A 15,282-nucleotide genomic window follows, 5' to 3' on the forward strand; every position below is an offset into this window, starting at 1 on the left:
AAAATAAAACACCTTATCTACCACCATACCATTATACAGTATTAGTCTTACCTAAACCTGTGTGGGTAAGGTGTTCAAAGAGAGTCCAGCTGTGGTCATCAATATAGTGGTTCTTCAGTATCAAGAGCTGACATACATCCCTGGCTGTTACATCACTTGGTACTTCCAAAGCTCTGCTAGTATCATCTTCACTATACACTTTGATTACCTGCAATAAATAAAAACTCTAAAATATCCATAAGTTTAATCTTTGCTTCTGTTACTCAAAATATGTTCCTCTCAGCTTCATGACTGAGACAAGAACCCATACACAGAGAATCCAATATGAAAGACAGCCATTCCTCTCTAATGCAATGGCATAACTGAGAACAAAACAGCTGAGAAAAGCATACTGCACTTCGAAATTTGGCTACTGGACATCCCTTGCCACAGGACACTGGACAGACTGATGGAATCACTTTGAAAAAAAATGTTAATGAAGAGGGAGATAAATGTGGTAAAACTACACATTCTTAAGTAAGCTGAAAAAGAAACCATGGAGCATAAACAGTGAGACTCAAGAATTCTCTGAGTGCAGAACTGTAGAAAGATTTGATAAAAGAGTTAGTTGAGAGAACAGCAATCAGATTTGAGATGCTCATAATTCTACAGACAATAAAAATAGGAGATGCTACAATGTGCCTTCAAATTTTGACAAGACCAGGTAACCTCAGTATAAAAGGGCTTTCAAGATGCTTTTAATATGTCTCAAAATTACTCCTCTCAGTTTATTGGATTTATCCATATTCATGAGAATGCAGGACACACCTCACCGGAACTTTTTGCACAAAACCTAAATATAATCGTAAATCCTTTTTTTCAACAGCAAGATACATGTTCTTACTTTAAAGACAAACAAGCACGTTATCATCAGTTGGTCCTTAATTGCTGGCTTACTGAACACATTCAAGCATCTAATGAACAACCAGCAATACATTGGTGCACTAACTTGTTATGGCAGTTCCTTCTCTGGTTTTGTGCTGGTTGGTAGGAACGTGAGGAAGGAACTGCAGCTGTATCTCCTGCCACCTGCTTCTCTCCAACTAATGGCAAAAATCCAAAAATAACAAAAAAAATTTTAAAATGCCCCTGCATATTAAATCAGCATGAAGTCCATGGTGATCTGCTTTAATATTGTAGCTACTAAATGATGACACCGCAACAGTTCCACATGGTATTAAGCCACCCTTGTCATGACACCAGTCTTCAGGCTACAGGAAACATTAAACTCATGCTCCTAAAATGCTGAAAAGATCTCTCTACTCATGAATCAACTACCTCAAAGCTGAGTCTTCCAGGGGAATCAGGCAGATGTAAAAAGTAGATCCAAGGCTTCCATGGGTCTAAGCTGCAGCCCAGTACTTACATTTAATACAAAAGGCAAAAAGACCACGTTGCTATTGATTTCAATATTGCCCAAACACCCGTGGTTGATGGCTATGCTTGGTTTTATAAGGTGTCTATGCTTTGGCAGCATTCCCACTGCTAAGCAAGACAGACCAGCAGCAATGCAGCCTGTTTGCAGCAGAGTCTGGTTTCACACATACAAAGTAAAAGTCCTGCTCCAGTTACACAGAAATTATGGTTGGCCATTCAGGAAAAACTGGCATGAATTATTTAATTCCCTGCAGTATTTACAAGGATTCAAAGATGAAATTAAAAGAGGTGCCTGGCAGGGTGCACTGTGAATGGGATGGAGGGTTGTAGAGGTGAGTAGACAAGAGAGCATCCCATCACCTTAAAATAGGTCCTACTCTGGGCAGCACTGAAGGTCAGAAGCAGCTTCATTAGTCTGTCCAGCAAGTCTGTGTCAGTCTGAACCTAAAAGATTTTACAGGCTGAAGTGCTAGAAAGGAGAGACACAGTATAGAATAGGAAAGCAAAGGAGAGAATTAGAGCAACTTTGCAAGTACTGACTATCATTTTATGTCCCTTTCAACTGAAGTATTCTATTCTATTTCTCAATATTCTCGCAATAAAGCCAGGGTGGGAATTCACATGAGCACCCTGGCTAGAGACCCTATGGCACGTACCAGGAACTACAGTTTTCTCCAGGCACTCATCAAGTTCGGTGATATGCTTGTTTTACAGCAGGAGCACGTACAGCCCATGCTGAGGCTCTTGACGGATGATTTTAACAGAAATTCTTTTTAAAAGGGTTAAGAGTCGCAGTGCAGATGACTCCACTCTTATTGCTGAAGAAATAGAAAAAGACTTTTTAAAATGCTGAAGACAGCAACACAAGTCATGATAATGAGCTGCCTGTGGCCATTCAGCTCAGGGAGTGGGAAGCCTTGGAGGTGGCCTTGGACTACAGGAGCACAGCTAAAGCAAAACAAAACAACACAACAAAAAAACAATGAAAAAAACCTCCCTCAACTTATATTCCCTCTGAGTATTGTCACTCAGCTTTCTCAGTACAGGGAAATAAATCCTGCATGAGTCTAGGACAGCAGATCACAGCTCACAGCTATGACATCTGCTACCTTATAAAACACTTATGCTGTGCACTTTTTCTCTTCCTTGCAAGGGATTCAAATGCAGCAGGAGACAATGGACACAGTCACCAAATGGACCACTATCAACTTCTGTCTCAGTTTTTCCTTAGTGAACCAAATGTGATGGTGTAAAATTCATCAGTTAAAATGATCTTTGAGGGATTTTTTTAATTAGATGTTGCACAGTCTGTGCTTTTTGCTGTGTCTGAAGCAAAGCCTCTTGCAGGATTTGATGGGAATGTAGTTATTTCAAGGGTAGGGGATCAGATGAAAAAGGATAAATCCAAAATCCCATTTTAACTTGGAATTATGTTGCAATGCTTCTCTTCCTAGAAACAGAGGATGCTTTAAGAATTAAAGGGTGGCAGGACTATGCTAAAGATGCAGCTATGCTGACCTCCTATGGAGATGAGGAATCTTGATATTTATCATCATGCATTAGACTGGCCAGTCATCTCCACCCTCTTCCATTTTCCCTGAAAAATTTGTCTGAGAAGTAGCAGACAAGAAAAGAGCTGTTAATTGAGAACAAGTTCTCATTACAGTTTTCATTACCATACACTCTCAAACTTTGTTCTAAAGCAAGCTGTTTCACTTCCCTTGACTATAGTAGACAGAAAAAAAAATGCCTCAGTAGCACTCAAATCTTCTATCCTGTCTAGTTTATAAATACAAGGAGATTTTAGTTCTTCCCAAGGCCAGAAAAAGAAACACCTCAATAGCTTCTATTTAAGTCACTGGAAGTAAGAAATAAGCAGCTCCAAGATCTTCCCATAAGAGAAAAGCATCAATAGTATGACAAGCATTTATCATTTTCACTGCCTATGGGAGCAGTCAAGGAGGTACAGCATTCCTACACATCCCCTTTGCATTTTTCAATATACTAAAAATCAGCCAAGATCCCAAAAATATGTGCAAGACATTTTTACCTCTCAAAAAAGTTATTTTTGTTAGAAGGCCTCAAAACATATTACTGTTTATATTTCACTAATCAAATTAATTCAGAATATAAAATAAATGTTGACAAATATAAGCTAGTATTTAATACAAGAAAAGAAAAAGGAGAGCCCAGCTTTTATACTAAAAAAAAAAATCAAAGCAGAAAAAAATCAGAAAGTGTTTAAAAGAATGAGTAAAAGAGCACATAAGGTAATCAGTGTGGGAGGAGGGAGGAGCAAGAAAAGCAAGGTTGGACTCTACTCCCCCAAGTCTTCTTCCACACTCAACTGTCATCTCCACTACAATAATTAAATAATGTGTTCATAGACTTTTAAGAGAGGGTGTCCAAGTCTGATTCTTCAGAATCTTCATGCCATCTGTTTCGGAAGTTCCAATCTGCAGAAACAGCACAAACATATGCCCTGCAGTGAGGAATTTCAAATTTCAAACCAAAGTCCTAATGTGTGAAAAAAAGCCAGGTAGAACCAGCAGAAAAAGAACCACTCAGCACATGGATTCCATAGTTAGGTGCCTACACCAATATGACCTGATATTTACATAATTCTTAATGCTCCTGCCTAGCCATTAACACAGTGGGTAGTCAGCACCTTAAAAGAAAAGAAGCAAGCCACATTTATTTATAAAAATAAAAGTACCTAACTTCAGCTTATTATCTAAAATTATTTCCCCTCCCGATGAATAAAAAACTGCACATTTTTGTACATTATCATTTCAGTCACATTTTTGTTAAATGCAGAATTACTGTATACAAAACCAGGCATTAAAAAGTCTTACACTCCAGGGTGCCATGCTTCCCCTGAAATGCTGCCTGATACTATGCTAACCCCTGTCTTTAGTGTTAACTATCAGGCTATTTGCCTGAAGCATTTGTTCAACTCCCAACCCTGCCCCCTGCTAGACAAAGTCTTTTGCGTATTTATATTGGCAGAGGGTAGGGGAATTTGGAGTGTATTTTAACTATAGTGCAGGCACTTGGAAATTTCTATCATTTTGAACTGTTGTATGAATTATAGCAATAGTCTATCTGGATTTTAGTGAGAATCAGCAAAACTTGGCATTCATAAAAATATAAAAGAGGTTAACTCACAACTGGTTAAAACAAATAGCGTGTTAGTAAAGTTTACTGTCTTCTTTATCAGCTGCAAATGCAAGACTTTCCCTTTAAATATCCTGGTCTACAGTTAAGATGCCAGCTTCCAATATTTCCTCCAAAGGGAAGATTTCCAGGCCAAAAAGATCCACATGGTTTGCAAAAAGCTACATCTGTCATTAAAACAAGGTGCATACGTTTAACTGTAGAAGTCCTGACTTCTTTTTTGGAACACAGTACAGCTTAACGAGGCAGAAGGAACATGCAGAACCTTAGGTGACAGGTCATTAGGCTTAACATCTCTGTCATGCACAGACTCCCTGTCCAGGTAATTTTTTAGAATACCTTGCTTTCTTCTCAAGGTACACATCAGAAAATTTACCCAAAACCCCAGCCAAAACAGGCAGACCGGACACTTTACAAGTGATGAGAAATGAAACAAAACCATCATCTTCTTCAATAGGATCAACAAGTCTATTAAGGGAAAGTTAAGCACCTATTTGACTTGTGAAGACATACATTGAAGACTCAGGAGATTAATTTTAAAAAAACTGAAGGAAAGCCAAGTCACTGAATTAAAGAACAGCAAAGGTAGTAGTTGCCCAAAGGAGGAGGAATAGGTTGAGATTGCAAGCACTTAAAGACATAAAAACACTAACAATCAATTATGTCTGTCTTGCAATGAAACCAAATGCCAAGAAAGGAAGAGCAAAGTCTAGGAAAATGGTCCACATTTCCCACCACAACCTAGAGAAGTCTCGTACTTTTTCCATAATCTAACCATTTTTAAAATAGCTTTTCAAAGAGCAAAAACAATGTTAGTTTCCAGCCTTTATTTCAATATAAGTCCACAGACAAGGTCAGTTTCTCTAGCAGTGAATGAATTTGCTGCCTCAAAACACAACGAACTTTTTTAGACCTAAATATTCTTTTAGAAGGTATTGAAAAACTTAGTTAATTTCACAGTAACATATGTACTACTACCTATTAAAACAATTTCTACTTATTTTCTCTAAGTCTTCTAATAGTTTACTATGGCACTATGGCAACCATTCATATTATTCAGCCCAGAGAGTCACTCTTCTCTCTCAGACCCTTGGTACAAGCTCCATGCCTTACCTAATCTGACCACCTATGACCATCCTATGAATGAAAAAATTCCACCGCAAACAGGAACTCAATAGCAATTCAGTGAAGAAGTAACAAAACCCACTTTATATAACCTACAGACAAAAAGGTCTAATTCTTAGTTTTAAAACAGGTACTTCCCACCTGACTTTGGGCAAGTCAGTCCCTCAGTTTCCTTCTTGCAAATGGGGCAGGGGAAGTGATGTCTGTTTCTGTACTGCAGGGTAACAGATTGAACCCATTAAGATTTGTAAAGCACTTGGACTTCCTCATATGACTACTGCTTTAGATGTGTAAATATGTTGTATTATAAAAAGGGAGGTTGAATGATGCAGATCTCCAAATTATAATAAGCTATGTGCAAAAATACACCAGCAAAGTTCTTTCAAATGAAGGTTATGACAATCACATCATGATACTGGAGAAAATGGCAGAATGAGGACAATGCTGACAAGCAATCATGTCAAAGACAACGTCAGTAAAACTGAAGAGAAACAAGGTTTGAAAGACAACAGGAAAGTCAAGAGTTTAATCCTGAACCTGATACATTCACTTTTATGATATTGGTCAACAGAAACAGTAAATAAATAGTAATAAAATAGTTAAAGAAGATTTCATCTCCCTGTATAAAACCAAACAAAAGGCACAGTCTAGAGAAAGCAACTACCACACTTTGGACAATTAACTCAGAGTGCATCTACTTTTAGAGCAGAAAGAGATTATTGTAAACTGCACAATAACTATATGACACTTGGCTCAAAAAATTACTGTAAATGAAAAATTAAAAAACAACAGGTACATTGTGAAGTTCAACATACTGTAAGTAAGAATGACACTAATAAATAGATTAAAAGTGAAACATACATCAACAGCCATTACCTCAAAGCACTATATAAGGAGTGAGAAATAAAAAGGGATCTATAAAAGAAAAACCGACCATAAACTCCTTAAAAAGAATGCACATTATTTATAAGGTAAGGTGGGGGTGGATGGGACAATTTATTTAAACAATCTCAAATTATTCCACGTTAGCAAAAATTTATTTCACACTATGTGGATTCCAAACAAAAGCAGGTAAAAAGGTATTTCAAGTACAGCTGTTAAGATGTGTGGAAATAACTAGAAAGCTGAGAGGAAATTTAAACTTTATCAGCAAAAATTTCAAATAATACAATTCCATAGAACAGCAGAAATGAAAGAAAATTAGCAGACTTGCCAGATGATTAAACTGTCAAAGGAGTACTTATACAAGATAAACACTGCAGAGCAGCTAAATCATTTATTTGCATTAATTATTCACAATGGATATGGAAGAACAGGTTCCCAGATCTTGTCTTCATAGGTAAAATAAAATTATCAGTTTAAATCGACGGGACTCTGGAAATGAAAAGGCAAATAGTTAACAGGAGGTTATACAGCCTAACATTAAACGTAAATGGAAAACCTCAGCCTATCCTAACACCAATAGAAATGGAGGCTTAGGCTCCATCTACTACTTCATCTGATGTGCACAAACCTTTGTTCAATCTTGAGAAAGAGGAATAGCCCAAGGGCATATTAACACTGGAGTATCACTTTGCGAATTTGTGAATCACTGGTGCCTTCACCTGGCAGATAGGTAAGAATCTGTTAACTTTACCTGAATCTGTCTCTTTCTAGAAGAAAATCTATTCTTAAATTTTGGAAAACTTTTCCCCATCTTGTTCATAACAGTTCTCCAAGTGGTTTAATCATAATATTTCTGAAAAATCCCAGTGGGGTAATGCTGCTCACACTGATTGGTATCAATAACTTTTCCCAAGTCCTTCAAAAGAAGAGCTATCATGAAGATTAGACAGTTATGGAGTAAGACACTGCAAAATAAAGATGAACTTGGAATGAACAGTTCATTTTTAGAACAACTTTCTATAGACAAGTAATTTCAGACTCTTACTCATATTAACCCTGAAATCAGAGTGGAGGACCCACATCTTACAAACCATGAGAAAAGTAAGTTTTAGTTATTTTTCATTACATTATTGAGTAATGCTGTGTACATTAACACCTGACACAAAGCTACTTGTAAAGCCTCTTGGCCCTGGGAAAGGTAAAAGGTTCCCTATTCCTGTCCTCTATGCACCATTTACAGAGAACTAATCCAGTGTAGGAACTGTGGCCATGCCACCCTGACACTTGATCCTGTCAGATCTCAAAAGCTAAGCAGGGTCAGCCCCGGTCAGCACTTGGATGGGAGCCCTCCTGACACTACCAGAAGCTGTAGGTTCTAGTCCTGAGGACTTCACTGGCACCGTCCAAGCTCGCTCGGCCATGGCAGATGAACCTCAGGACTTAAACGGTGGGGCCAGTTCTGCACATGCTGAGCCTCACCTAAAATCCATGCGCAGGCTGGAAGGGCACACCCACGTGGGGAGAGCCCTGCCCAAATCTTTGTTCACTAAGCCTGACCATGATAAACCTATTGTAGCTTATCAAGTCCAGTGCATAATACCCATGGCCTCCCAGTTAATCTAACACCAGTATGAAGACTGTTAAGAAGGCAAGGGAGTTTTGTATCTTTCTAGCCACTAAAAAAAAATTAATAATAATTGATGACATTCCAGTGAAACTTGGGTAAAATTCTTTAACCAAGGAAAAGTAATTTTAAAACCAAAATTGAGACCCAAACATAATATAACTTCCAAATAACTGTACACAGCTTTGTACACAAGGCTATTCTCCCTTTTAGCCATGCACCACCACTTCTTCGTCACAATCACCACGCTCTTTCCGACAGTTCAGCCCATATAGTCCACCTAATAGAGCTCAGTTGACTGGGCTAAATGTACATGCACTATGACCCACTATCTTCACTCAAAGCTACCTTATGATTTCTCAAGAAATCCACAGAAAATTGCTAAAATAACTAACAAGGAACAAAAATCATCTTGTTAGCAGCTATGAGTTTCACATTTGCCCCCAAACTAAGACATTTATGATAAAAGTTCAAAAATCATATTGTATGATTTAAGGAAATCGACATTCAGAGCAAACTTTATTATTCAGGTTAATAAAACTATACTTTCACATGATCTTTTCTCCATGAAAACCTAATATAGTGAGGGTGATCAGCTTATTAGCCCTATTAGTAAACTTAACGTATTTAGTATCTTCAGTCCTTTGCTTCCATACTGCCTGCTAAGTCTTAACCTTAAATTGCTTTTATATATTTAGTAGGAATACACAGTTTTACCTTTTACTATACACAAGAGCATTATTTAGAATGTAATTACCATATATTGAGAGAAAAATATCCAGTTAGACTTACTGGACTTAAAAAGAGAGAGGGGATGGAAAATCATAGTAGAGTAGTCAAAGAGTCTGACTCAAGAAGCAACTTCAGTATTGTATTATTTTTAAAAGGATTTTGTGAAATAGAAGATTAACAGAAAATGAAAAAAGTTACCAGTGTTCCAGTGTTTTTATCCCTCAGCCTAGAAATATGGTAGAAATTAACCACCACTTTCCAAAAACATCATGTATGAAGATGGGGGAGAAAGAAATTTAATTACAAAGTCACTAAAATACACTTCTGTCTGTTGTCTTTTGTGTACAATAAAGTTGAGGGCAAAATGTTATCAGCCTCATGTTTGAATAGCTTGTCCCTATTTATGTCAAAGTACTAACATTATTTAAATGAGGCTTTCTGTATTTATTAGCGCAGGTTGTCCAACATATCCTTCGCTTGTCAGAGATAAATAGAATGCTGTGTTCCAGCACAAGAGAAAGCAAATCTGTTACTGCCACGATCTGGCTGCAGTCTATGCTTCTGAAGAGATACCAGCTATAAAAAGAAGTACACCTATTGTTTCTACCAGGTTTTTCACACTATGTTGCTGGTTTCTCAGTAGAACAGATCTCTTGCTGAAGGCGAGAAAGACCAAGTCTCTGAATAACACTGTTAAGAGACTAATTATTTTCTCATTTCATTTGCAGCAGTCCTGAAATATACTTTTTCAATAAGAAAAAAAAAAAAAGGAAAGCAGAAAAACTCTTGTTCTTTAACAATTTTATACAGAAGTTTAGGCTTGAATTGCAACACAGCTTCAAACAGAGGAATGCCTTTGTCATCAGCTGTATAAGCAATGTATTCCCACAAAGGTCACTAGAGGAGAAATGTATACCCTGAGACAAAGCAAAATTTATACTATTAGCTAAAGAAGATATAGTTTGGAAATTTTCTCTGAATTTTTGGAGTGGTAGAAGGAATGTCCAGAGCAAATATGACATGTAGGTTAACCCACTGTAATAATGGTTGTTTTAGAATGCTGAAATACTTTGCTATTTGGTATAAGACAAAAAAACTTACTTTGCTGGGTAAGACTGTAACACTCTTCCAGTCCAGTCCAGTCACCTTTGGGTACCTGTTTCTAGTCTCCAGTGGAATATAACAGTAAGGTATAACTGTTGTAGGATAACTATTCTGACAGTACATTTTATCCCTCCACACTTCTGATCTTTTATTTAATTCATATAGCATTGTTCCCTCTGGCCAAAGCATAAAACACAAATAAAGAGTAAATCCTGCAATAAAGATACTAAGTCTACTCAAACCATGTAAAAATTTCAACTACACACGATTGTGTTATTACAGATTTGTCAGCAAAGTTTGCCAACAAATCCAAAAGCCCACAGGAAGAGAAAAAAAAAGATGACAGCAGCCTGGGCATGGAAATAGGGGCCTGTAACTGTTCGCAAAAATGTTATAATCACCTGATGCAGGAGACTAAAACAAATGAACAAAGTGAAATAGGAAGATAATTATCAGTGAGTGATGCAGTAAAAAGAGGACACTAATAATTTCAGAAATCTACTCTGTTTTGGCAATGTTTACCTCTAATCTCTTTTTCTAAAATGAAAATGAGGTATGTAGACTGAACAGTCTTCAGTCACACAGGAAAACTGCGAAATCACTAGCACATTTCCCATCTCTACGTGTGCTGTCATACCCTACATTCAGAGGTCTTCTGGGTTGTCTGGCTGTTGCTTCTCTTTCCCACACACAAGCCATGTTCTTATCATAAATGTGTTTATGCATTTTATTTGTGTTATGATCATCCTAAAATCCTGTCAAACAGGATACTCAAAAAGATGGTGATAGACAGCAATCCAACAAGTTACAATCAACAGGACCAAAGGAAAAATCACAACACTGAGGGCTTGTGTATGCAGCTGGTGGATAATACGATGAGCTATTGAAGGCTGGCTGTCAAGCTAATATAAGCCAAGCAGAGAGCTCCAACTGTTATTCAGTCTAGATATCTTTAATTGCTAAAGTCTCAGAGAAGGGTGTTAACTAGTTCAGCAAAGCAGTGTAAGTGGTCTAAGAAAAAAGGACAATGTTAGGGCAAAGGTTGCCAGTAGAAATGATACGATATGCAACAAGAGTGATGAAAAAGACTGCAAAGAAATCAGAGTACCCTAAAGAATAGTGGGAGGGAAAAAAGAGAATTCTAGTAGGAAATACAGCAAAAGCATTAAGGATGTCAATTGAACACTTTCTCCCAGGTCTCAGTTCTTCATAAGAACTTTACTGGTGTCAGAAAAGGTATCAGCAAAACCACAAATTGCAAGAAGTTGTAACCACATGGGAAAGAAAGGAATGAAAGATGCCTCTCTGAGTTAGTACTTTTGATGCCCAGGCATGACTATTGGTAAAGATACTGGTCAGCAGTCCAAGGTAGCCATTAGGACCTGCCATAAAAAGAAGATGAAATACGAGAACTGTGATGAAATATGACAAATATGCTGAGAGCCTGTCAGCTCTGGGTCAAGAAGCTGGATGTGTATTCCTGGAAAGTCTAAGTTCAAGTTTGACTCGCCTTGCATTGTACTGTTCCCAAGGCACCCATTACAAACTGTACTGTTGCAGAATACATCTGTTCTTATGTAACCACTTTAAACTCTGAGAAACCGGTTGCCTTGAAATAACATAAACATAAATAAAGGGTTGAAAGCAACTGAATAAGGACAACTTCAAAACAGAAACTTTAGGAAGGCCCTATCATTGTATTAGATGAACTAGAACCAGGCTAAAATTTCCAGTGTTACAAGATAATTATATTGGTTTAGAAGCTTTGATCTGTTGTGGGTTGACCTTATAAAGACACCAGGTTACCACAAAAGCCACTCTGTCACTTCTCCTCTCAGCTGGAAAGAGGAGAGAAAATACAACAAAAAGCTTGTGCATCAAAATAAAGGCAGGCAAAATGGACTCGAATTAGGGAAATTAGTTTTATTACCAATCAGATCAGAGAAGGGTAACGAGAAAAAAAACCAAATCTTAAAACACCTTGCACCACCCCTCCCTTCTTCCAAATTTAACTTTACTCCCAGTTATCTCTGCCTCCTCCCCACCAGCAGCACAGGGGGACAGGGAACACATGTTACAGTCAGTACATCACACATTGCCTCTGCCGCTCTTTCCTCCTCTGGGGGAGGACTCCTTACGCTCTGCCCCTGCTCCAGTGTGGGCTCCTCTCCCCACAGGTTCACAGGTCCTGCCAGGAGCCTGCTCTAGGGTGGGCTTTCCACAGGGGTTACAGCCTTCTTCCAGCATCCATCTGCTTTGGTGTGGAACCTCCAAGGGGCTGCAGGTGCATCTCTGCACCCCCGTGGGACCTCCATGGGCTGCAGGGGCACAGCTGCCTCACCGTGGTCTGCACCACCAGCTGCAGGCAAATCTCTGCTTCCATGCCTGGAGCAACTCCTCGCCCTCCATCCCCACTGACCTGGGTGTCTGACCTGGGGCTGTTGCTCTCACATACTCTCTCTCAGGCTGCAGAGGCACAGCCACCTTTTTTCCCTTCTTAAATACATTATCCCAGAGGTGCTACCACTGTTACTGCAGGGCTCACTCTTGGCCAGTGAAAGGTCTGTCTTGGAGGTGGCTGACATTGGCTTTATTGGACATGGAGTGAACTTTCTAGCAGATTCTCACAGAAGACACCTGTGTAGACTCCCTGTCCCCATGCTAACAAAAACTTGCCATGCAAACCCACTGCATGATTCAGTCATAACTTCTTTAGGTCCTTAAGGCAGTTGTTTTGTTGGGCTGGTCTTGTCTCTGTTCCTGACCCACACGCAGAAAAACAAGGAGCGGGGAAGCATGGGGCATAGGCAGTACCCATAGCAACAGCATTAAAATGAGGAAGAAATTGAGTTTAAATATGAATAATTCCTTGGTTCAATGTGATGAATTTTCCTTGTATTCACTGATATAACTTCAGTTTATCAAAAGTAAAGAAAATCTAATTTTTCAAGTACTTGCTTTCATATTATACCATGTTGAAAGTAACACACAGAAGACATGTAAGGGAAATTTGATTTTACACATAAGACTGATGCTAACACCTTGTGTGCTGTTTGATGAGTTTCTCCCTTCATATACAGCAATGCAGCAATAATCAGCACAGGGTTTACTTTAGCAGAAATAACTATTCAGCAATAGCTCTTGATATACTTCAAGGCTAGATAACACAGTCTGAAGGTAAAGTTCTGACTTCTTGAAGCCTAATTTATTCAAGAGGAGACTAAAGCACTAGAGCCAGGAAATGGCCAAGCAGTTTCTTCAATTGATAAAAAAGCTCGGGTTTTTTCCAAAGGATTTCTACCCGCAGAAAAGGATTATGAGCAGAGTAGGGCACTAAACACTGCCAATTTCCTTGGTTACTGTATGAAGAATGTTGGATGTTCAAAGAAGGCAAGAAGAGACTGAAAAACATATCAAAGATCTGTTCAAGAACTGAAGACGGAGAGGAGACAGAGTGCAACGTTAATTGTGCCACTAAACCTTGTCAAGCAATACAAAGGACAAATAATGACCACATGTATTAAATCACTGAGATTTTAAAAGACTCCTTAAAAAGCTCTGTGCACTTACTTCTCAGCCTCTCATGCACACACATACACGCACACATCCCTATCTACCTTTCATGGCAACTATGCAGCATAGTGCTATACATTTTAAATTCCAAGATCACTAACAATTTTGTGTACAAAATATTCTGTACAATTTGATTGCTTGTAGAGACTGGAATGTCACAAGACAGAAAAAACCTCCCTCTTCTCACCCGCACCTGAACCATAGGGGCTGCTAAAGATGGTCTAATTTTGATTTCATTTATACATGTGGAATCATTTTTACACACAATAAAAACAGCAGGAAGCTTTTCTGGTTTCCTGCTAGTCAAAGCAGGAAATATGACTGGTCAACTGGCATATGACTGCTATATCAGAATGCATTTTTAGGTGCTTACTTGCCTAAAAAGATTACATATTCAATGCAAAAATTGGTCTAGAACCCTTCTAAAGTATATTATCAGATCTAGACTTATTTGGCCAAGATCATAAGGGAGAGGAAAGGTGCTGCAATACCTTCCCTTGAGGAGCCCTGTCAGTAGCTCTCTCCTAAACCGTCCCTGGACCTAACCAGAGCGCTGCCACAACAACAGAAAGCACTTGTCTGCCAGCTTCTTTCTTCTCTATCATCCATGAACTGAATCTCTAGCCTCACCTCATCCTCAGTCACAAGGAGGTAACTTAGTAGCTGCAAGTATTGTATGACAGAAGACTGAGTTTTAGGCAGTTCATTAATCTTTCATAACTACCCTGAAATTGTTATGCTCCCTCAGACGAGTATCTGAGGTAGATACTTGTAAAGCTGGTTTCACAAAGTTATTATGTACTAAGAGTAAGTAGGAATTCCAGATCTCCCCAAACAAAATGCACTTATCTTCCCACATGTTAGACCACAAAGGTGGCAAAGCCTTTTGCTGAGCCTAAATACCAGCTTGGCCTTCTAGAAATTTGAAACACACTAACCTTTGCCTGAATTCAGTTTGGGTCTCTGGACACCTCAACTGTTGTCCTGGCACAAAATTTTTATTCTGTTTGTATCAAACACTGCAGACAGAATAGCAGCATATCCTGATGTTTTATCCTAATTTATCTCTAAGACCTGTTTTTATACTGAATTTCCAGTCAGGTCCACCCTACTCCTTTACCATGGTTATCCCAATTAATTTCTCTCATACCTTGCAATAGTTCATTGAAAAAAAAATCCATTTTGAATAAAAACATTAAATATTTCACCTCAACCACCACAGGTTTTTTGACCACTGTTCCTAAAGCCTTTAAAGCATGCTCACTCCATCTCTCAGAAACATCTCATCTGTCTTCAAAACTTCATAGGATGTATTTTAGTATAGAAAAATTTTATTAATGTATTATAGAATCACTGAATCATTAAAGATTGGCTTGGATTGGAAGGGAGCATAAAGATCACCTTGTTCCAACCCCCCTGCCATGGGCAGGGACACCTTCCACTAGACCAGATTGCTCAAAGTCCTTTGTAACCTGGTTTTGAATTGTAATATTTATTATGATATTTCTTTTATTTCTATTACTGTACAAATGACAAATAGGGCATTGGTGTTGTTTATGCATCTTTAAATTACTATTTTTCAAACTGTCCTTACAAAGAGATGTTTCATACATGAATGCTTGGTCTGCCTCCAGTTATTTTATAAA

General features: G+C 38.4%; 1 protein-coding gene across 7 annotated transcripts in view; it reads right to left on the reverse strand.

Annotated features, from left to right (window-relative positions):
* The window catches only part of GRB14 (growth factor receptor bound protein 14), a 61,791-nt gene that overhangs the window by 25,887 nt on the left and 20,622 nt on the right, over positions 1 to 15,282 (reverse strand). For all 7 annotated transcript variants that reach the window (XR_011698365.1, XR_011698367.1, XR_011698366.1 and 4 more), the window contains exon 3: positions 52 to 208. Coding sequence is in view for 4 of the 7 variants with exons in the window: in XM_071561687.1 (XP_071417788.1) it covers positions 52 to 208 (157 nt within the window). In the remaining 3 variants the exon portion in view is untranslated. The remainder of the gene's footprint in view (positions 1 to 51; positions 209 to 15,282) is intronic.

Source organism: Pithys albifrons, chromosome 8 (genome assembly GCF_047495875.1).
Source record: "Pithys albifrons albifrons isolate INPA30051 chromosome 8, PitAlb_v1, whole genome shotgun sequence".
Lineage (NCBI taxonomy): Eukaryota > Metazoa > Chordata > Aves > Passeriformes > Thamnophilidae > Pithys > Pithys albifrons.